This window comes from Styela clava, chromosome 6 (assembly GCF_964204865.1).
Source record: "Styela clava chromosome 6, kaStyClav1.hap1.2, whole genome shotgun sequence".
NCBI classification, from domain to species: domain Eukaryota; kingdom Metazoa; phylum Chordata; class Ascidiacea; order Stolidobranchia; family Styelidae; genus Styela; species Styela clava.
The window spans coordinates 1,690,534-1,714,048 of NC_135255.1; the positions used below are offsets into that span (position 1 = coordinate 1,690,534).

Below are 23,515 nucleotides of genomic sequence, written 5' to 3' on the forward strand. Positions count from 1 at the left end.
GAACTCGCGAGAAACCCTACTTAGCTATCTGTCGACGCGTGTTTTCGTCGGAAACCCACAGGTGAGTTGTGAAATCCAATCGTGGGCTTTGGTTTGATCAGGGGTCTCAAACTCAATTTACCTGGGGGCCGCCGAGACGAAGCCTTAGTGAGTCCGGGCCGCATCCGGTTTTTCACAATAAAAGCATTAAACTTAAAAAGTTAAATCTTTTTCACTGTTTTTCTATACGCAAAACATGTTAAAAACATAAATGTAAGTAATTCCGCGATGAACCTTTCCCCGATCATCTACTTCCTTGTTTATTCCAGGAGCTAATCAGCAAGACGCAAAAAGTGACGTAACAATAGACTTTTTCGCAAACGCTCAGACACTTGTCACTCAAAGATTTTCATGCATGTTTGTAAACATTACATCGTTTTTGCATGCTATTTGTTAGTTTTGGGTTGTGTTTCAGAAATTCAAGTATGAATCAAAGAACTCAATGATCATTCTGATTGCTTGGGCGTCGTAGCTTAATTGCCGTAATCAAAAATTAGTCTAGAAATAGCTGTGATAGACTAGGCTAAACATCTCTACCGGTACTGTTAAAAACAGGTTGTTGAATGTTTCGAATCAAAATGATGACGTGAAACATATACCCCAGTTTATAGGCTTCAACTCGCGAAGCCACCTCTAAAATAAGCACCAATAATTTGCAATGGTAAAGTATAAGAAAATTTTCTTCGCGGTCAAAGGTCCATCGACTGCCATGCCTACAGGTACGGTACTAGTAGGTTACCGTACCGCATATTCCTTTCGGGGGATAGATATTTTGATTTGCTCTACATAAATGCATCAATCATTCTAACTGAGCTGAGTGACTTACGGGCCGCACTAACAATAAACTTTCATACCAAGGCGGGGGCCACAAACTATCGTCCTGCGGGCCGCGAGTTTGAGACCCCTGGGTTTGATTAAGCGACGCGCAAGTGACCTGTCGCGCCAACTGTTACCAAATTTTCGAATAGTAAATTGCTATTCTAATAGTTGAATATTCGAATATATGTCCAGTCCTACTCGGTAACCAGTAATTATTGACCCGATTAATGTTATGTGAATAAACTTGATTTTCATGTTTCATGTAAATTCTAACGTAAATCGTAACTTGGCTGATAGCTAAGTTTTGCAAAAACGTTTGCGACCCGCAGTGAATTTCTGACTCATTTGAAACTGCGGACTCGGGTTGGGAAACACTGCATTAGACTTTTAACGTTAAATCTTTTTGATTGGTTGAAAAATTTTCCAGTGACTTTAACCAATGACATTAAACAACATGATGCGCAACTCCGGCATTTTTGTCCGAAGATTGTATTCGATAGCACGCTCCAATGCACATACTTGACGAGACGAAAACGAGCGGATGTGTGCTGCTTTCAAGGCGTAACACGAATGGTGTTCGTGCCTGCTTTGACAGTTGTTATCGATTTTAATGATATTTTTGAAAGTTGGGGTAAAAAGAAATCGGTAAAAGGTAAGGTGAATACTATTGTTGTATATCACACCCGGGCATCGCACTGTTAAGTACATGTGGGAAAGCCAGCCTTTGTCAAATACTACGTAGTTATTAATTCAGTACGGTACGTAGTTGCCCATTTGCCGAAATTACATATTTACTTACCCCTTATGGTTTCAAATAGTTCATGCACCTCCAGTTAGATTTTTTTAATCAGTGAGGATATATACTCATTGTTGATTGCTGCTCATTGTAACATACTATTACGCATTCACTTTTATTTGCGTATTGAATCAAAGTGTTAACAAGTTCACCTAACATTTCACTCATACCGGTCTATATTGTATAGTCTGATTTCTCAAGTATTTGGAGCCACGAATGCTTGTAATTTTCTGACTAAACCCTTTTATTAGTTGGTTTATATACCAAATTCAGTAAAATATTTTTTAAATAAAACATGAGATATTGGATTTATTAGCTTTTTCATTCTGAATCATATAGACTGCTTTATTTATTCTTAACGAAAATTAATAAATCTCCTCTCTTTCTTCAGATGTGAAAGTTGTGGACAAACCTGTCTAAGCAGCAATAGCAGAAATAGTAGGTATATCAATCAAGAAATTAAGCCGACATAAAGCAAAACTTTCAACTATTCGTCTAATCTCAATTTCCTATTATTTATTCACAGGACAACTATAGCAGACGGGGAGATATCAGAAGTCTGGCGACATATCAGTGACAGTGTGATTCCAAGAAATATAATGCAATTGAAAATAGAAAATAGAAATTTGCAATAGAAAAACCTATGGAGGCATGCAAAGACATTTGACCCTCCGGTAGAGTTGTGTATGGCCCCCACATCCTGCAGGGCTTGAGGAAAATAACTAAAAATTCCAAAGCGTAAGATTGCATAAGCGGTCTTATTTGTAAAAAGGCACAACACACGCCAGACATACTTAAAACAGCTTTGGAAATGAGGATTACGGGTACCTCACTGCACCTGTGTTATATTTGGTTCATCAACTTTTGGTAGTACTATAGAAGAAATTCCGGAAGGGGTATAATCATCATTCATGATCATATATTTTTTGAACAACTTCAATCTAGACCAGGGATCTCAAACTCGCGGCCCCAGAAAACTTGCGGCCCTCTAACGCTTAACAATAATTGTAATAGTATTTTGGAAGTTTTTTTTTTATCTAAATGTAATAGATTTTTCAAACCTTCTAAAGTGAAATTGATTATTCACACAGAAAACAATTTACTGAAAGTAGTTTTGGAATATTAATTTTTTTTGTCCACATTTTGACCCAATTAAGAATACACATCAAGCTAGCAAAAGAATACTTGAATAAAACACTTGAGTAATTAAATTAAACGCAAAGTACATGAAGAAGGTGGCATTTTCGAAGAAAATGGGAGTTGTAACATTTCTGCTCTTCACAAAATTCTGAAGCACATTGTTTAATTTGTCATATTTCCATCAATACAATCAAAAACACAATAAGCTCAGCAGTCAATATGACAAATTCGAAGACCAACTTCGAACAGAAAATTTCCATGTGTTTGTATATTAATATAATTATACAACGACTTAGTTACTAAAAATCAATATCAATAATAATTCAAGCAATCCTATGCCACGCAATGTCTTGTCGAAAAAATCTGTCATTTGTTTTTTTACTGATCTATACATGAAATGATAAAAGTAACTTTTTTGCATTACTGGAATTAATTAAACATTCGTAAAGATCCAGATAAACCCATGATCATGTGGCCTCGTTAGTTAGAGTTGGTACTATAAAATCATTACAGCCTGGCCTTAGTATGCTGGTGACACAAAAAAGATGCCAAACGTCAGGACAAATGTAATTATTAAAACATTGAGTTTATACTGTAGTATTTTTGTTAATTTTAGGTTCATATATTTAGATTAAGTTATTTTTAGTGTATGTATTATTCTTTCCTTATTCAAAGCTTGTTCAAAAATGATTTTGATGGTTGTACATAGAATTTTACGATTTTTTATAATAAATACTGTAACTTGCAAATGTTGCAATAATAGTGGAATGCAAATATTAATATGTAATTGAATTTGAAATTGAAGAAAATAATAAAACTTAATCCAACTGTTTAGTTGCATCACAATATATGTCACAAACTAAAACTATCTTAAAAATATCTTTTAAGTATACATTATCAAAAACTGTTTGCGGCTCTTTTTACAATTTTCAAAATGCAATGCGGCTGTCGAAAACCCATGAGTTTGACACCACTGATCTATTCTAGACGATTCAAGCATTGCTTTGGGAAATTATATCACTTCAATTAAATTGAAATAATCTCGCTATATTAAATACAAAATCGTTGCTATCATAAAGGTAAACCAATTCAGCCACTCGAAATATATTGGCCTTCACAAAGCAATGGAGGCAAAATTGAGAGTTCATGAGCTATGAACATTTGTTCTTTTCTTTGTCTTGAACTTTCCATACTCCACAGCCCCTATTAATTTTTTTTTTACTTTTAATTACCATGTGATGGTCATACATATCTTTAACTTGTATTTTCTGTCATGATGTATTATCTCAATGTGCCAAACTATTAATTAGTGTGCATATTTTGCTTCCAGATGACATAAATGTATTGTCATGTTTATTACCTCAGCTTGGAGTATTGACAAGAAAAAGGTGCCAGTAAATTAGTTAAAAAAATTTTCAACTCATTGTTATAATCAGAATTCACAATCAATAGGAATTATAAACAGCCAACAATCAGTGAGAATTATATGCGAAATCCCTCAGAATAAATTTGTCTAAAATCGGAGGAAGGCAAAAAATATAGGTGGTTTCCATCCACACAAGCATTTCAAGAAGACTTGCTCGAGCCAAACTAAATGAGCATCGTCAGGTGATCGGTAAGGCTGCAAGTTGAATTCAGCCCTGCAACCTCCTGCATAGAAGATAATATTAATTAGTGGGCTATGAGCTAAATTCCTAAATTTAAACAAACCTATCTACGATGCATTATGTACCAGCAATGTTACCTACGATTAACTGAATATGTAATATGTCTAATAAATTCACCTACAAAAGCAAGTTCGATAGATGCAAACTTTGTGTTATGGAATTGTATCGCAGCACAGTTTTGTATGACACCCTCTTTAAATGAAATTTCAATGATTAAGCGCAAACATTAAAATTACTAACTTTGAACTTTGTCATTATCTGCAAAATGTTCCACACAAATCTTTCCGCTATCGCGTTTGTAATCTTCTCTGATAAAAAAAAAACGTCTATGATGTCCAGAATTGCTCTTTACAGCTTGTCTGTTATTCCAGCTTTCCAAGTAAGCAAAACTTCTTAGATATAGAGATTATTTTGTTTCGTTACAGGCGCAAAAAGGCAGGTACTACACGTAAAAAAGACGCCGAGTAGCAAAAGCGAGCGGAAAACGGACGGGGAAGGCGACGAGAAATATGTGCATTGGAGCGTATCATGAAATACAATGTTTTGCCTGTAGTCTTATGGAGTGACGTCAGAGTTGCCTATCATGTTGTTTGATGTCATTGCTTTAACACGGACTCCGGATTTTTCATCGCTGGGAACACCGTAAATTCCGGCTGTAGAATCGTTTTTCTGCGGACCGCTCAGGCTCAAATACAGAAGTCTGGCTGCATAGTTGCTTGTAACCAACGACCGGTTGTCGAGTGTCAACCTATTGAATGCTCTGAATTTGTTTTTGAGGTGAAATTTTAGGTCTCTGCTGCGTTATGTCGTTGAGCAGTGGGAGAAACCTTTGGGGTATGTATTGAGTCATGGTCTAACTAGCATTTAATTACTGCATTGCCCTACTGACCTGACACTGTAACAAGAGAAAACTGAAGAGTTTTTTTTACTACATCCGTCATACTGCAGTACTGTCATTGCTCTTTCAAATTTCTTTGATTTCTGTTTGTCTCTTGTTTCAGTACCGGTACCTAATTACTAGCACCCCTCACACAGTCACAGTTGTGTTTAACTGTGTAACCTTGTTCTAAATTTATATATTTAATTTCGATGAGTTAGCTATTATAAACTACTGGGCAAGCTTGTATTACTAATTAACAAAATTTGTTTTACCATTTTTGCAAATACTTTTTTGATATGATCAATTATTTCCTTGTTTGAGGCATCTTCCAAACTTAAGTGACATCTCAGCTACAGGATATTACTCATGTTATCAACCATACTATTTTAGGTTTAATCCGGAAATCTGGCATAAGACACAGTGCCGATTATGTGAGACCAAAATTTAAAGGTGGTCCTGCGAAACCCCATGGTGAGATTTTTTAGTATCAATTAAAAGTTTTATGCTTGCACAATGACCAGGTATTGGTTCTTGATGTGGGTCAGTGCATTTGTAACAGGTGCCATTCTAGCCTGTTTGGGTAATCTTGATTTTTTAACAAGTACATCTCTCCGGGATAAATATGTTATTCTCATATAAATTGATTTTTACAAAATGCTGAAATTATTTGTCAATTAGTTATCTACTCGTAAAACTGATCTAATCTGCATCATGTCAAGTCCCCTTTGATTTGTTATACATCGAGCTAGTTTGGTTTCGTGTTCAACCTAACTCTAAATGGATTTAAACGAATGGAAAACATTGTTTACCTGTTTTTGAAATGTACAAGTGCCTAGTTCTTAACTCATTTCTACCCGGAAACTTATCGAACATATTTTTTTCCCAGAAATTGGAAAATTCATTCGCCAAAGTTTATATGAACATGGGGAGAGAGTGGTTGGAATTGTAGGATTCTTTATCGTTGGTATGTCCGCTTAATTGCATGCAATTGCTAGATTCTTTCTATGAAGTGTTTTCTCATAATGAAGGCATTTGTGTTATTGCATCAGTTAACTCCTAAAATATTTGCTCATGAATCCATTTATATATTTTGTTGCTTACTACAAATTGATCAATCATGTTCTATCATTTTGACAGTTCCTTTAGCGTTCATATACCTTCCATTCTCAAAGCACAGACAGGAAAGAAATCAGTATATTTTTGAGAATTACCGCACATCCTATGTCTATCCATGTAAGTATTGCATTTTCTAATAAACAGTGCAATTGATGGCGTATTCAATCACAAATGCATTGCCTTTTTTCCAGATCCGAAAAGAGCAGAGGAATGAATGATATTACATCTTTTATTTATTATTTCAAGTTTGAAAATTCAATAAACATAAAATGAAGATTGATAAGTCTGTAGCATTATTATCACAGTAAAAGTGGGATGCCCGTGCTACACAGATAGAGACTATAATCACCCCCCCAACAATATTAATCAGCAATATGTATAATTTACTGGGCTCATTGACTTGATATTCGTGAACACAACAATGTATGAGGATCGGAGAAACTATACGGAGGTAAAAATGCTCTGATATTCGAGTGGGAAATATCATTGCTTGTAGTTATGAATCGTTATCAATAATAAGTCTCTCTGCTCTGAACATTTCACCAATTGTTACCTGTTAAACAGAACACATTATAATTAGAGTCAAATAGTAATCACATGTTTCGTGGTGTTTAAACTGGAGACATGATCATCTCGCACCTTGAGCTGTATTTAAATCTAATATTCTTCAATATACCACAAATTGAAGGCATCATTGGATTGATTGATCTCTTGCCAAACAGCAGCGTTGGCATAACTGTGGCCCTCTTAACAACAAGTTTATTATCAGCGCACAGATGTATGTAATAATGGCTTTTTCACAGTGTTTGTTCTGGTAGTAATTTGTGTGGGCAAGAGGCACATGTTGGTCGTATTTTGGAATTTGAATGCTGTGGGTGCATCTTAATTTGAAATATAAATGACAATTGTTTATCAGCAAAGATTAATGTGGACCGCATGCTAGCGTCAATATGCATATTTGGCCCAGTAGTAAGTACCTAAAGTTTGCCAACCACTGCCTCACAGAGCAATAATATAAATGAGATTTACTTGTCTTTTAATCATTTCCAAATTCTTTTGTGCTATGTGTAAAAAGTCTTGGATTTTGACAGGATCTGGCTCTGATTTGTTTGCCCGGAAAGCATCCTTAGTTCGTGTAATAGCGTAATGCCTTGATATAAAAAAATACATATATAGCAAACTGGTGTGATAGATGAAAGCAGACACACTTCTGTGCCATTCATAATGTAGTAGTTCATAAGTTTTTTTCAGGAATTTACATAAGAAGGGCTTTGACTCAACTCTTCAGAAAAAATTCAAGATTTAAATGCTAGAAAATAATGATTAAGAAGCACTGCTTGCTTTATAATCGCACAATAGCTCTGATGCCTGTTGTCTGCGAGAGAACAGCATATTGTCATTAAGACAGAAGTGGTGTGTTACGCGAATCAGCCATACACTCAGGGCTAAGCAAAGGCTTTCGGCTGGCACATTGTTGTACTAATCAAACTTGCAAATCCACTTGTGTGGTGCAATGGCAAGTGGATTCTAATGTGGTTCACATGGTCAGACATTGTAATACAGCAATCATATGTTTCTGCCCAGATGGCAGAGGCGTTTCTCTATTCAACAGCTTACTATTTTTCAAACTCATTATGACCTAAGTTGATCTTGTGTTTTGTCAAATTTCATACAATTTTATAATGTCAAAAACCAAAGCGCTTTCATTTTAGCATGGCATGATATCTCTTGAACTTCAGTCAGTCAGTGTCAAATAGGAAATGTTATAAATTAAGCCTATTGTTTTTTATTCAAACCTGAAATTATAGTCCGAAAACTTCGAGCTTTCTTTTAGCAATGCTTTATAAAGTTGCAATGCTCTTCCTTTAGCCATAATAAACAGTATGCCGGTGTGACGAAAATCTGAACATTAAACTACTATACAAATTTTCTCTTGGTATGTACTGGTTGCTCTATATGTAACTCAACTGTTAGTTACTCCATCATCAGCGAAAGGGCATATAATAATTGAAAAAAACAAATAAATAAAACTGATTAAATCAAGAGAATGTACAAACAATGTAGATTATAAGGTGTTGCAGAAATGAGTGGTTGCCTACATCTACATGTTTACTCATCTAAAACATAGTTATTTTTCAGCAAACAAAAAAGAAAACTTGACAAAAAAATATTACTAGTTGCCCACCATATTCATATTTTTATTGGGATTTCAAAATTGAATATAGTTAGTAACCAGCCATAGTCAAATTGCCATAATTTGAGTGCACGAAGTCGATGAAGTGGTGGAACACTTATTATTTCATAATTTTTTTAAGTAACACCAAATGAAAATTTCAGAAACATTCAATCCAAATTACTAAGAATTATCTCAGTTCCTATCAACGCTATAAGTTTGTGCATAGAAATTAAATAGCAACAGACGAACCCAGACTGATATCTCATCAGCTTAAATTAAAAAAAGACATAACAAGTTCAAATACAGGGCTACACCTACAAACAGTACAAAAACTCGACTGCTAAGCGAAAGGTCTGCATGCCAAAAATAATTGTCTGAAGACTCGCTGTGACTAGCTATGACAGTTTAAAGTGTGTGAGTGCATGTGAATGAGCGCAAGCCGCTGGTTATACTGCTGTAATGTTATAGCACTTGTTACCCTCTCGGGTCTATAAAGGTACATTACAATACAACTAGTCTAGTGTAGACCCGTTTCGTACCTAAAGTAGGTACTTCTAGTTGGCGTAGCATACCGTAACATATACTGCATATGTCAATTCTGCGTCATCAAAAATCACGCCACAGCGACCTAATAGAGCACTTCAGACTCTCCGGGGGTCGGCAACCTGCGTGCCTGATCCGGCCCGCGACGCTTCACTAAATTATAGTAACAAAACATCCGTTTTGAAGAATATATTCTTTAAGACTAAATTATATTATAACCTAACAATTATATAATTTACAATTACTCGTTTATTGAGCATATAATTTAATTATAATTAAGCAAATGGCAACAAAACGCAGAAAAGTTTATGCTAAGTGCAAAGGGGTTTAATGGCGCTGAAAATATTCAAATAGAATTTTATGAGATGCAATGAGGAAATAAATCTATATTCTATTCTAGAGATGTATCACTGCTTGATTTTTATTATAAAAAGTACCATCCGTTCGATTTTTCAACTTTCTAAAAATATGTGCGGCCCGCCAATGACTTGCAATCTTAACCCTTTCCGTGCGATGGGCACGTATACGTACCCACGACAAAACTCGCTAGATTGCGGCGGGTACGTTGATGTACTCCACTGTTTTATTTAGCAATCGGTCGCAAACTGTTGGTCTAGTTTTTCCGGGTTTTAGTTTATTGATAAGAAGTCTTCTTCGAGATTAACATAAGCGACGGTAAATCTCGCTTTCGTTTACCATGGAAATTTTATTTGCGGTGGAATGAGGGAGTGTTTTTGAAATTTATGCAAATTTCGGTGTTTTTTGCTACAGCAATATTATGCTATTGTTTGCCAACCAAGAAGCGGTAACAGTAAAGGATTTAGCGAATATTTCTATTTTTTATTACGGTTTGAAGTTTCAACACCCAAAAAAAAATGCCTTTTTTCTATCCGGTTTGTGACTCAGACCACCCCTTTTGAAAAAAAAAAATTTTTTAATCGCCTATTGCAAGCTCTTTAAATAAGCTTTCCAACGAGCCGTCAGTGGGCAGCAGAGGATCATTACTTTTTCGTTAGTCGATCGATTAGTTGTGAGGGTACAAATGCATAAAGTCGGCGTAGCAAATACGATTATTTAATAAAAAATAAAAATTGCATGGAAAGGGTTAATTTTGGCCCGCGAGCGACAAAGGGTTGCCGACCCCTGCTCTACGCACTGGCACTGCCATCTATCATCCAAAACGCGCAGACGAGCAACCGAAATCGAGCAGATATTTCTCTCGTTTTCTCGTCGCGACGATCGCGATATGAGAGAGATCGCTGACGTTCGTCAAGTCCTTATTGTTGGCGCAGGTGCCATTCCGGGCGATCGTACGGATATTGAGGGCTCATTGAGGTGTATATCAATGGGGAAGCTCTATGACGTTATTGTGATGTCGTTGTGGCATAATTTTTGGATAGCGTAGTCAGGTGGGGGTTGGGATTAACATGTGAACAAATTGTTATGCTACGCCCACTAGAAGTATGTTAGGTACAAAACTACACGAGACCCCATCTTTGCACCTAGTACTTAGTAGACTATTCTACAGTTCAGTGTGATCTTTGATTCTTAATTTGTATAATTTTATATCATAAAATATGCCAATCACAGCAAATGTTCATAACGAGGAATTCCGGTTGCTAATTACTGGGCTGGACCATTTTCGACCAAATAACTAACTGATCCCATACTCGACATGGATCGGAGGCCGTGGTTCGCCATATGGTTCGTGTTATCGGCTCTTGTTTGGCGCTTGTATCAAAATTAATTTCAATAAGGCAATGATTGCTTTTAAGGCATTATTAACATGGCATTATGTTCTAGTTTTGCTACACTGACTACAGGTTAAGGAAAATACAAACAATACCCGCAGACCAAACTTTCACAATTTTTGTACCGATGAAACTGTTGTTTCCCAACCATTGATGGGGCGCCATCAGTACTTATTTTCGAAAGTTTCGCCAAAAACAAGCCAAGACGCTTGATCTTTTTCTTCTCAGATCCCAACAGACCAAAGCCTCTAGTCGTGCCATTAATAAGAACAATGGCTGCGATCTCTGCGGTAATTTCAAAATTATTATCAACTGCCCGCAGAAAGAAATCCAATTGGAGTATTTGGTTGTATTAAGATTAAATTAATTAATTAAATTAATCTCAAGTATGCCTGAATCATCTTGTGTTTGTAAGAAGCAAAAGAATGGTGCACTGTGGATACAGTGTGGTACAAAGAAGTGCAATACATCGTGGTGGCATGTGGAGTGTGCTGGTTTACAAGGTATCACAAAAGATTGTATCAATAAAATATAGATGCCCAAGTTGGGTTGTAGAACCATTAGGATTGTTGACACCTGCAAAATCGAGCAAAAATATAAGCGATGCAGTGCAAGATGAAATAAAAAAAGTCCTCCTGACATCATTAAGACTGTTGTAGGAGAGGGGTCATCGGCAACCACCAAAAGTTTTGCCGATTGCTTTAAGGAGCAAAACTCGGGAAGCCAAGTCAATCTTATTAAACAGACTGTAAAAGAAACTTCAGATCTTGCATTGCAAGAAAGTATGAAAAGAATTGACTCGAATATAATGGAACAGAGAAAAAGAAGCCGCAACATTGTGATTTCTGGATTGGCGGAAACTGGGAATGAGGACATAAAGCAAATTGTATACTCACAAATTAAGAGTAAAATTTCTGGATTCCAGTCCTCCATCATCTTGAGCTGCTACCATATAGGTAAGAAAGAGACTGGAGAGAGTGCAAACAGAAACAAACGGCTCATACTAGTTACTCTCAGAAATGAGGAGGAAGCATCTGATATCCACAAGTTTGGCAAGGGAAGGAAACTAGAGGATGACATTTGGATTAACCAAGATCTAACAAGAACTGAGCGTGAGGTCCAATACCAACAAAGAAAGGAAAGAGAGACAGGAAGAAAAAATCTGAGAAAATTGCAAAAAAAAGTCTAGTGGAGATGAATGTATGAAAACTAGCTTGGAACAGATCAAGACTATGAAAATTTACTACACAAATGCAAACTCAATTTCTAACAAATTAAATGAACTAAAGGTTCTGATAAGTGCGTGTAAATATGACATAATATGCATAACTGAAACTCATCTAAATCAGTATTTCCTTGATTCAGAGCTGCACATCAATGGCTATAATTTATTCCGTGAAGACAGGGAAACTCTCAGTGGGAAAGGAGGTGGATCTCTGATCTACGTCCACTCGGGACTTAATGCTGAGAGAGCACAGTTCTTCAAATCACTTGAAAGTGTAACTGTTTACGTATCTCTGAGGTCTGTCAAATTTGTATTGGTTTGTTTGTATCGTGCACCTTCACTAGATGATGAAGGTAATGAAAACATCCTATATGAGCTGGTCAGACTGACTCAAGCATCAGCAGACGAGGATATCCTTATTGTGGGTGATGTAAATCTGCCTGATATTGACTAGAACGTTGGTAGCTCTGTGTTTGAAACAGGTAATCAGAAAATTGTTGCTCAGAATGTATTTATGGAAAACTTGATACAACTGGGGTATTCATGGTTCATCAAAAATGAGGTTACTCGGAGGAGGTTAGTTGGAAATTGCATGCAAGAATCGCAACTTGACCAGGTATTTAGTACAAATTCTGCGTTGGTGCTGGAAGTGAACAAAACTGCAGCACTGGGCAAAAGCGACCATCTATCTCTGGTCATAACTTTGAATATGGGGGTGACAAAGTCTTATTTATGCACTACCAAACAGGATTCATCTAAGTTGTCTCTATTGTTGGTGGACGAATACTCACAGAACATTGATTGGAGTTACAGTTCCTTAGAAGAAATGTGGGGGGAGTTGTAAGAGAAAATCATAAACAAAATTCCTTTGAAAAGAGTTACATTAGACAGACATGGAAATGAATTAGTCAAAACACCTTGGGACTCATCAAAGCTTGAAAGAAAGAGGAAGGAAAAATGTAAAGCTTTCAAAATGTTTCATAAACATCCTACCAGAACAAATTATCATGTCATGCTGAAGAAACAGGAGGAAATGGCATCTGCGGTCTACCAAGCGAAGCTTGAGCATGAAAAAAGGATAACAAAAAACATGAAAACGAATTGCAAGCCCTTCTATGGCTATATCAGGTCAAAGTCTAAATTATAAACTCCTGTCTGTGCAGTGAGGGATAGTAAAGGCATGCTGTCAACATCTGCGGCTAAAACTGCGGATATTCTGGCAAAATTCTTTGAATCTGTCTTTAACTTAGAAAGGTATGGACCTCTTAAAGGAGCAAATTATTAAAACTTAGACAAAATCTTTACTGCAAATGTCAACTCAGACATAAACAGTCACTTATATGCTAGTTTCAATACAGTCTCAAAATTGCTGAACTCTTTAAATGCAAATAAAGCTTTTGGACCTGACAATATCTCTCCCAAATTGTGGAAACTCCTTGAAAAAAATGTTGGTTGCATTGAAGCTGTCACTGTTCTATTTAATCAATGTATAAAGGTAAGACAATTCCCCCAAATTTGGAAGAATGCGATTGTCATCCCACTGCATAAAAAGGGCTCAAAACAGGTAGCTGGAAACTATCGACCGGTATCACTTACTTGTGTGCTGTGTAAAGTATATGAAAATATACTGAGAGAATACATTATAAAGGAAGTTCATAGCAAAGTAACCCAGTTCCAACATGGATTTGTGAGTAGAAAATCCTGCCTTTCAAATCTACTTGAGAGCATGGACAGTATACTGGAGATTCTCGATGAGACAAACTGTAACGATGTTTTCTATTTCGATTTAAAAAAAGCATTTGATCAGGTCTCACACTATAGACTTCTTGTTAAAATGGAAAGTTATGCCCTGGACAATGATACAATAGAGATAGTCCGAGATTTTCTCACAGGTAGAACAATGAAAGTAAAGGTGGGCAATTTCTTTCCGGAGTCAAAAGCAGTAACATCAGGTGTTCCACAGGGGTCGGTTTTAGGACTCCTGCTGTTCCTGATTTATGTGAATGATTTACCAGGAGAGCTTGTGTCACATGCAGAACTTTTTGCTGATGATCTGAAACTAATTACAAACCCTAGTCATGATATCTTGCAAGATTTAAAAGCATTGGAATCTTGGCAGGAAGATTGGAAACTTTCTTTCAATCTGCAGAAGTGTAAGATTCTGCATTTAGGGAAATCGAACCCTGGGAATGACTATCCCTTTTTGGATGGAGTCCTAACCGGAGAGAACAGTGAATGTGACCTAGGAGTTACTATCAATACGAATTTGAAGTTTTCCACTCACATGAATACAATTGTTGCACATGCAAAAGGACAAATAGCATGGTTATTACGCAGTATAATAAGTAGGGATAAGGATGTGATGTTGCGTGTGTACAAGACTTTAGTGAGACCAAACCTTGAATACTGTACACGATTATGGGCGCCATTACCAAAGCATGGGAACTGGGGCGATATAATAAATCTAGAGGCAGTTCAGAGGAAGTTTACAGCACAAATAAGCTGCTGTAGAGGACAGAGTTATGAGAACCGTTTGAAGGTTTTGGGACTGACAACATTGTTAGAAAGAAGAATGAGAGGTGACTTAATAGAAGCCTTCAAAATACTAAATGGTTTTTGTACATATGGGCAACAATTTTTCAACAAGTCTCCTAGAACCGGTAACCTTGTCATAAGGCAAAATCAGCGTTCAAAGTTGAACTTTTTTTGGGAACAGGGTCGTAAAATACTGGAACAGCTTACCATTGAATGTGAGGTCAAGTGCATCTGTGAATATTTTCAAACACAATTTGGATAAATACAGAGATTCCCAGGTGTCCAATCCAAGGACACTTGGACAATACTGGGAATTGTCAAATATGATATTGGAGAGAATTAGATAGTCTAGTTTTCGACATTTGTGTATTAAATGGTTTAACAATACTATTTGGGTAATTGTCTAATGTCCCTTCCACTAGTCATAATTTGTCTAGTCTTAATTGTAGTTATTTTTGTGATACTGTGATATTGTTTTTATACAGGTGTTGAAGATGTTTATATCGTTGTATATTTGTATTGTAGATTTTGAAGTTGTATTAGGTGTGATACCCAAAGAGGTATTATTTATTTATTTAACTGAGCAACAACCTTGATATTCGTGCTTTCGTCAAGCGCCAAGGAATACGATGTAACTTTTCCGCCTTTGCAATTAAATTAAATGTCTTCTCCATAGAGTTTGTGGTTTTCCACTGTTCAATGGAGGATTTCGTAGAATATAACATGTCAGCATAGAATTTATTCAACCAGAATCAATGTTGTCAAGTAACGTTTATGATTCAACATTTTGATTGAAGGACCAAATTCCTTGCAGCGCTTATTGCAAGATAGGAAAGGGATCTGCTCTAATTCGGATGATTGCCTATAGGACTGAAGTCTGTTTCCTACTTTAATTTTTATGCAAGTTAATACAGAGAACACCTTCTCCACTACGGCATGGATGTTTATCGAGAATCGATTTCTTCCTTTTTTATATCCGTAACAATTACAAATTTGCAATAAGTTAACAATAACGTAACAATTGGAATTTATGCCTCCGCTCAGACACTTTTTTCACACATCAGATATTCAAACGCGGTTGTAAACGTCGCCTTCTTAGTAGTAGTTTTGGATGTATTCGTCAGTTTTTAGTTATGTTTTCAGAAAATAGTTGTAAATCAAATAGCTTAATTGTCATTATGTTCTCCGGGGAACTTTAGTTTAGTTACAATAATCAAGAATTTATACCGCAAACTCTGCGACAGGCTAGCCGAAAATTAGCTATAAGCACACGTGGTCTATTGTTTTGGGAAAAAATGATAGTTCTGAACATGCGAGCTTGTAAGCGCCAACTTCCCAAAACACCCTATAATCAGAGTTGAAAATTTTGCAATGATGAGGTATAAAGAGAATATTTGAAAGATTGGGTAAACGTCCATTACCAATAGGTGTTATGAGGCAAGTAAAAGCATATGTAGCAAGCTTTTTATATTGTAGATTCTGCATTACTACTTTTCAAAACTACTCTGTATTCCAGGTTAGCCCATTTTCTTTAAATTGTTTTTCTTGTTTCCGATCCATAAAAGGCAATTTCCTGTACTGCCCTTCAATAATAGTCTGATTTTCTCGGCCAAAAAAAGGCATGGATGAAAAATTTCTTGATGCAGGAAGTCGCTTTTTAACTTGATCAAGGGCTTCTTCAAGCAAGGACGAACATCTTTCTTTAATAGCCAAGATTACCCAGTGGTTAATTAATTAACTGATAATTGCTATAATAATTTAAAATAAATTTTTAAATGATTCTTGTCCCAAATGGCTATATCAAAACCAATTTGGTATCTCTTTCAACAAAAATCTAATTCGCCGTAATTTTGATACTGCATATTCGACACAAAACCCTAATGAATCACACACACACTTTTATAGTACATATGGAGGGCATACATCTTTAATTATGGACCAATCTGAATTGTTGCATCCAACCATGTTTGAGGCACCATCTGATGCAAAACCAATGTAATTTTTCAAATTTCAAGTCTTAATTACAGTTCGTTATCTCCTTATTGATCAGGTTGAATATGTTATATCCAGTGGCCTCTTGAACTGGAATCGAACTTAGAAAACTATAGTAATGATTTATATGTTTTATTGTTGAGGTATCTAACTGAAATATACAAATACTTTTGAGTTGAATCATCTGTAGGTTCATCAATGATCAGTGTATACTTCTTGTTTTGCAGAACTTGAATTAGATCAGATTTCAATTCTGGTGAAATAACATTTTTTTATTAAATCTATGAATGGTGCTTGTGATACTACGACAGGACATGCTAACTGCGATTTTTAGCTCAGCTATCTTGACTTTGTCATCAATTTTTGTTTTCACTTTTTTCATTTCATTGAAGTGTACTCCAACTAGTAAATCATCTTTCTTTTTGTAATACTTCTAAGATGTTTCGATACTTTAACCATCCTCCCGTCTCTACGATATATTGCATCCCACACTTCTTACAAGTTATTAGATGAATAACATTTTCTTTTATATTCTTATATTCTTCAACATATTCTTTTATTAATGTTTATATGAACTCCCGTCGCGTTCCCGGTACTTATTTTTGTCTCTTTGTAATATTTACAGGTGGTAAATGTTTTTCTATTGCATTTATAAAAAAAACTGATTTATTCGTCCATTGTCAAAGATGTATGGATTTTCCTGAAGTTCGGTTGGTTTGGGTGGTGATTGGTAATGAATGGCAACAGTTTCTAATCTTGATTTTTACTTTCCGGTGTTAAAAGGCAATCTCTGGTCATTTATTTTACCAATTTTATTGTTTTGTCTATCGAAGTCTCTTTGCATAGGATAGCCTTTCATAATTTCTGCATGCTTGTCAAAAAATTCGACCTTTTTCTTATTCGTTTGAAGAGTCTCTTTGAAATGTTTGTAGTAATATGTTTCGGGTGGCAAGAGGAAGGTAGAAGATATTGGTGAGTGTCCGTGTCTTTGGGGTAATTCCAGTTTCCAATTTGGTGTCCATGATATGAACTTTTACGTCTAAAAATGCAATGTTTTCCGCCGAACATTCGAATGTGAACTTGATAGTAGGATGTATTGAATTTGCATGGTTTATAAAATTTATTAGCTCAGTTTCGCCGCGTGTCCAGATCATAGAGCAGTCATCAATATATCTATAGACTGTACAGGGAGTCCTCGACTTACGACGCAGTTCCGTTCCTGACACTCGGTGTAACCCGGATTTCAGTGTAAGTCGGAACATTATGCTGTACAGTGGTACAGTGCATGAATTACTCGATACACATCGTACTGTAAATGTACAAATAATGCAAATAAGAACTTTATTAGAAAAACAGAAAACAATTCCACATCACGTGAATAAAAGCAAACACTGTACAGTATCTTAACATCTTTTTTTTTGCTTTGAGTCCATAACAAAGGGCAAAGGTAAAAAAAAAAACGATCAAACAAGTTACGAAAAAAACCGGCTTAAACAACCAAAATGACGTAAGTATCACTGAAACTGTGTACAGTACTGTATCACGGGAACTTTGTACTGTACTGTACCATGTGACTGCAGCTTAGTGATTATTCGTTCATAATCGTAATAGTTCGCAATTGGTCACGTCATTTACGATGTAAATAACGAAAACCAATGAGCCCAGAGCACTGATTTTCTTGATCACCATGATCCAGTTTATAGGCTTAGATATTACAGTACAGTAGATAGTAGATAGTTTATTTCGAAAACTCCATAACAAACCTAAATTTAAAATGGAGAATTCTGGAGGGCAAGCAAAACCTACAAAAAAGTTTAAAACATGAAGTATCTCATGTGCCTGCCCACCAGCACGCACACAAAAACACAAGCCCAATTAAATGAGGCTTGGGCCAAACTTAAAAAGCAAAATACACGATAGTAATAAACTTTCGGGCTGTTGTACTCTCTTTCAACAATTACGTTGATAATGACCAATACCTACAACCTCATGCAAAGATAATGTGGGGAGTGGAATGTAATAAATTTGCGACGATAGTCAGACTCACGAAGCCATGAAAGCTTTAAGAAAAACCAAGCCATGAAAAACTACACTGATTGCTAGATTGGGCATTGCGGAAAAGGTGATAAGTGGTTTAATATACAAACAAACGCAAAACCATGGCGGCAAATTCGGTGTGCGGACACTCATAAAAGCAATTATTAGGAAAAACACTAATCACACGTGAGCAGGTCTGTAGCCTAATTGATATATTGACGTGGCCAACAACAGTATTATCTTTTATATCTGTATATGTTCGTAAAGTGCGTTCGTAACATCGTAAGTCGCGACCGTCGTAACCCGAGGACTCCCTGTAGTAGTAGTATTGTGGTTTAATCTTGGCTGTTTCTAGTATCTCAGGCTCTATTAGTTTGCCATGATTCGTATTTGGGAGTCATCTTAGTTCCCATCGCTGTCCCATTGATTTGGAGATAATGCTTTTCAATAAATACAAATGAGAACCATATTAACTGCTTCTTCAATCCATGGAATTTCACGTTTGTCTTTGTTATATTTGTTGAAGTACTTTTCCACTGCTAAGATGCCATCTTTATGTGGAATATTTGTATATATAGAAGTCACGTCTGTGGTTACCAAATAAGACCCTGGCGGAATATTGTCAATTTTTTTCAGAATATTGATAAATGCATACTGTCTTTGACATATGGCGGTATTACTTCTTTGCACATAGGGTTATATAAATATATATAATTTGTAATTTATGTAAGCCGATAATTTTTCCGTTGCAGTTCCGTTTGTTGATATGATTGGCCGACTGGGGTGATTTTTCTTATGTACTTTCGAACGTAAACGGCTTGGTTTATTTTTTTTCTTGAGTTATCCCTTTGAAAAGTATGTCAACAATAATGCCGGCTTCTTTCATATTGTAACATAATTTGGTTACTTTTTTGCCATTTTGTTTAAATATGTCTCATGGAATGCACTTGTACACCAAGTCATCTGCTAGATGTCGCATATCTTCTGGGATGTATTTAGTTCGGGAGAGAATGCAAGTGCCCCGCCTTTGTCCGCAGGCACTATGATGATGTCCCTTGCTGCTCTTTGTTCAAGTTCCCTCGAGGTTTTGACTTCGTATTTTTTGAGATTGGAAAATGTATGTCTCTATGTCGTTTTTTCGATTTCCCGTTTAAGAGTGTTGGCGAAGTGATCTAAGTCAGAATACACGTAAGGGTTTCGAATATGCGGCAGCTATAGTTCAGTTCGCTGATGGTTTGAACTTGGAATGGATTTTCTCAATCGGTAGTGGAAATTGTTTTATCAATGTCTGTTTGCAGTTGAAAGTTATCGAATCTGTCGGGAGTAGGACTAAAGCTAAAGCCTCTTGTTGAGATTTTTCGTTTGATTCAGTTAGATCAGCGTTTTCCAACCTTTTTTGGTCGTGGACTATTTTCTCACGGGCGAAAACCTTCGCGGACTCGAGGTGCGTTTATTGTAATCTCGTACTCTGTGTGAAGAAGCAATAAAACCAAACACAAGAGGATCCTAATGAATTCAAAAGTCAGAAATTCGTCGCAATTACGCGTTCGTTAAAAGAGCCGACTTTTAGTGTATAGCGGACTTTTCTGTCGCACAATATTCTATCCAATACAACGATGAGAATTTAAAATGTCATTTTAATTTAATTGTGCTCATTGTAACTCGCGGTTGCGTCGACTTATGACAAGATGATAGCTACACTTCTTTAAAATTCCCCGGCCATCTGCGAATATAATAATGTGAGAATATATTGCCCGATTATATTTAGTTTTGATACATATTTTTGCGATCTTGCAAATTTGTTATCGCCGTTAGTAAAATCCTACTATCTGTTATGAATTTCCAGAATGTACAACTTAATTTAGTTGTTTTTAATTAAAATTATATTTAAAGTATATTAGTAAATCAAAAATACACATTCACCGCCTTGAAATTCTCGCCCAACAACTTCTGAAGTAATCGTCGCGTATACGTCACTCGTCAAAAGAGCCGACTTTTCAATGATTTTTTCTGTTGCATAAAATATACAAAAATGCGTGGTGAAGTGCCCGATTATATTTTGATACGTATTTTTGTGAATTCGACAAGTCTGAGATGTTCGTACAACACTTACGCGCCCCAGTACTACAGTACGTACCAATGCGGAGTAAAGCAAAGAATCCTAAGGCAAATGCCCTGGTGTATATACTACGGTAGCACCCGAAATTTTGCGATTTTAGATCCGTTTTATTTTTAGTATTTTGTATTGCCGTTTTTTATTTTGGAAAATTTGGGTTGCCATCATTTACACCTATCAGAAAAAATATTTATTCCTCGTTGTTCGAACTCGCGAGATACACCACTTAAGTATCTATCGAAAAGTGTACAGACTCTTGTTTTTGTCGGAAATCTGCAAGTGAGTTGTGAAATCCAATTGTTTGATTGAATGACGCGCAAGTGACCTGTCGTGCCCGTCCCCCCAAAGCAGGCAAAACACAATAAAACAAAAACACGATGTGACATCGGGCAATATCTTATAAATTCAAATTAAAATGTGAGACGTGTATGTGCTTATCCTATACAGATATATATATGGATTAAAGAACACTCGCTGACGAAAAATGGTGATGTTGTGGGCCTACTTCAATTATATTGCAAAAATAACACAGTGACAAATTTTTTTTTACTAAAAAACAAGCTTGGTAAATGGATTGGATGTTCCATAGCAGTCTATGCACAAATCATGGATTGGGGTATTGGGTTCTTTTGTCGTTTTCGGTTAGTTCACTTTAAAATCATTGTATCCGTTCTAATGCTTCCAACATTAATATCGAATTTCCACGAACGACCACCATTCAGCCATTCCAACAGGTGCAGTGATCCCATCTTTTCTTCGCTCTGTTCCATCATACACGACTAGATTCATAAAAGGATCGAAACCTCGCAATATACCCGTAACAAATCGTCCACCATTCAACTTTAAATCCAATCTTTTATCCATAAACTTCTTTAACTCTAGTGGATGGGCTTTGCTCAAGTTGATATTGCGCGATACAGATTACAGATACCGAAACATACAACGCGTAGCATTCACTAGTCTTTTCAAGCTGACACGCCCGCACACGACGACGGTCGGAATGGAATTCGAACTTTTATTGCTCAAACGGTGCCAAAATTGTATAATAAAACTTTCATGTGAGTAACCTTTCGAATTGGTCGGCAGATATCGGTATTAGTTAATGTAATTGAGTGACAGTGTTATGAGCGCCATTAATATTTTCTTCTTCATAATTTTTTGTTGCATCCCAGTAGTTGACCCGCTGGCAACCCAATCCGATTTTTTGCCAGGCTGCGATAAAATATGTTGGTTTGGTATTTTGTACTAGTGCAGCCGCTTAGTTGGAATATACAAAGCAAAGATGATTTATTTGGAGATTGGTCTTCAATTAGGTGTTTGATAAGTATGGTATTGAATGCCAGGCGGTGTCTAATTACACTTTAGGATTCAATCAGTTGCGAAAACGCTTTGATAATTGGCGCATGTGTCTAAATTCTACGAGTAGGCTACGTCTTTTGTCCCACACCGCCCCCACATAAAATTGAACATTTTTGTATTGCAATATTATGTATTTAGTCGTTTCATACATAATTTCGAAGCGTTCCGAGCAGTCAAACACAAAACAACAACAAGTTCTTGTACATGTTTTTTCCTATTTTACTTTCATGCTCCGTTTTACTTTTCGAATGCCTATTTAGAAGCAATCACTATTTCCAAAGCATCGTACGCATCCTCACAATCTACCACATTTGATCAAGTCATCATCTATGTTTTCCCAAAGAACCGTTACAATTCTGATGTAATAGACTTTTACATCGTTGTTTTCATACAATGCCATGCGTTACAAAATCTTCTAAGGCAGTAGTCTTAAACTTTTTGGGCCGGGAGCTTAGCCCCCCCCCCCCGGCCCAAAAATCACTGGCTTTGGGAATCACTGACTTAGACTACTTGAGATTGATTTGACATTTGATTGAAGTTTGCAGCGAATCTTGACAACATACACGAAGACTGCGTGTAACCTTTTTTTGAACTATGCAATAAAGAATTTATTTCAATTAGTCAGATTTAAAGCGATATTTTCAGTGAAATAAAATTTAAATGCATATTGAATGCTCTAAGCCAGGGAAAGGGATCAAAATTACGACTAAATTGAACGCCATGCTATATCGGGATCGTGAAGTTGTCGCGCAACTGGCGACCGTTCAATATCGCGTCACCGTCAGCCTAAATAGGACTAACGTTTTGAGGGGAGTTGCATTTTCGTCACTCGTCGGTCTAGTTTTTTGACTATCAAGTTTACAGCAATTTTTTTGGGTTTACTATAGTCTATATGGCATTTTCGTCACTCGTTGGCCTAGTTTTTTTGACTATCAAGTTTACAGAAATTTTTGTAGGCAATAGGCAAACGTGTAGGCCTACAGAATAAACGCAAAAGTTCAACTTTTCTTTCTCCATCTCAGCTTGGTTTTCTTTTGAAATGCTGAAAAAATTACTCATGTTCGCTAAATTGGACTCAGCAGATGAATAAACTGCGGCTTGCAAAATTTCAGCAACTACTTCTATCTCCATTGCTACGTAACATTAGAGGCGGAAGGTAAAATGAATTTATTGATTCATATACACAGCATTTAAAATGAGAAGGCATAGAAAATTTACATGAGAGCTATGCTCAAATATATGGACACGTGAAGTCACATAATTTTGATGACGTCATAGCAAAAAAAGTAATAGTCTTCTGGAGAAAATTTACCGGTAACTTTCC

At 36.3% G+C, this 23,515-nt stretch overlaps 3 protein-coding genes, 1 long non-coding RNA gene and 1 pseudogene across 4 annotated transcripts; 1 reads left to right on the forward strand and 4 right to left on the reverse strand.

Moving 5' to 3' along the window:
- Nucleotides 1-2,665: 2,665 nt before the first annotated feature.
- Nucleotides 2,666-5,047, reverse strand: LOC144424547 (uncharacterized). Its single transcript, XR_013476750.1, has 2 exons — nucleotides 4,702-5,047; nucleotides 2,666-4,444 (listed from the first exon to the last, which is right to left on the reverse strand). It is a non-coding gene; the product is annotated as an uncharacterized LOC144424547 (long non-coding RNA).
- Nucleotides 5,048-5,066: 19 nt separating this feature from the next.
- Nucleotides 5,067-6,740, forward strand: LOC120331577 (uncharacterized). Its single transcript, XM_039398671.2, has 5 exons — nucleotides 5,067-5,295; nucleotides 5,732-5,812; nucleotides 6,228-6,305; nucleotides 6,479-6,574; nucleotides 6,649-6,740. The coding sequence occupies exons 1-5, from the start codon at nucleotides 5,265-5,267 to the stop codon at nucleotides 6,669-6,671; spliced, it is 309 nt and encodes a 102-aa protein (XP_039254605.1). The 5' UTR covers nucleotides 5,067-5,264; the 3' UTR covers nucleotides 6,672-6,740.
- LOC120331578 (LYR motif-containing protein 4-like) lies at nucleotides 6,673-8,492 on the reverse strand. Its single transcript, XM_039398673.2, has 3 exons — nucleotides 8,254-8,492; nucleotides 7,487-7,607; nucleotides 6,673-7,010 (listed from the first exon to the last, which is right to left on the reverse strand). The coding sequence occupies exons 1-3, from the start codon at nucleotides 8,328-8,330 to the stop codon at nucleotides 6,954-6,956; spliced, it is 255 nt and encodes an 84-aa protein (XP_039254607.2). The 5' UTR covers nucleotides 8,331-8,492; the 3' UTR covers nucleotides 6,673-6,953.
- A 6,770-nt stretch (nucleotides 8,493-15,262) lies between these two features.
- Nucleotides 15,263-16,400, reverse strand: LOC144424428 (uncharacterized; the record flags this gene model as incomplete). Its single annotated transcript, XM_078113763.1, is given in 3 exon segments — nucleotides 15,263-15,434; nucleotides 15,472-15,625; nucleotides 16,106-16,400. Coding segments are annotated over 3 exon segments (621 nt in total), but the record flags the coding sequence as incomplete, so codon positions are not given.
- A 21-nt stretch (nucleotides 16,401-16,421) lies between these two features.
- Nucleotides 16,422-17,061, reverse strand: LOC144424429 (uncharacterized; annotated as a pseudogene).
- Between the last annotated feature and the right edge of the window lie 6,454 nt (nucleotides 17,062-23,515).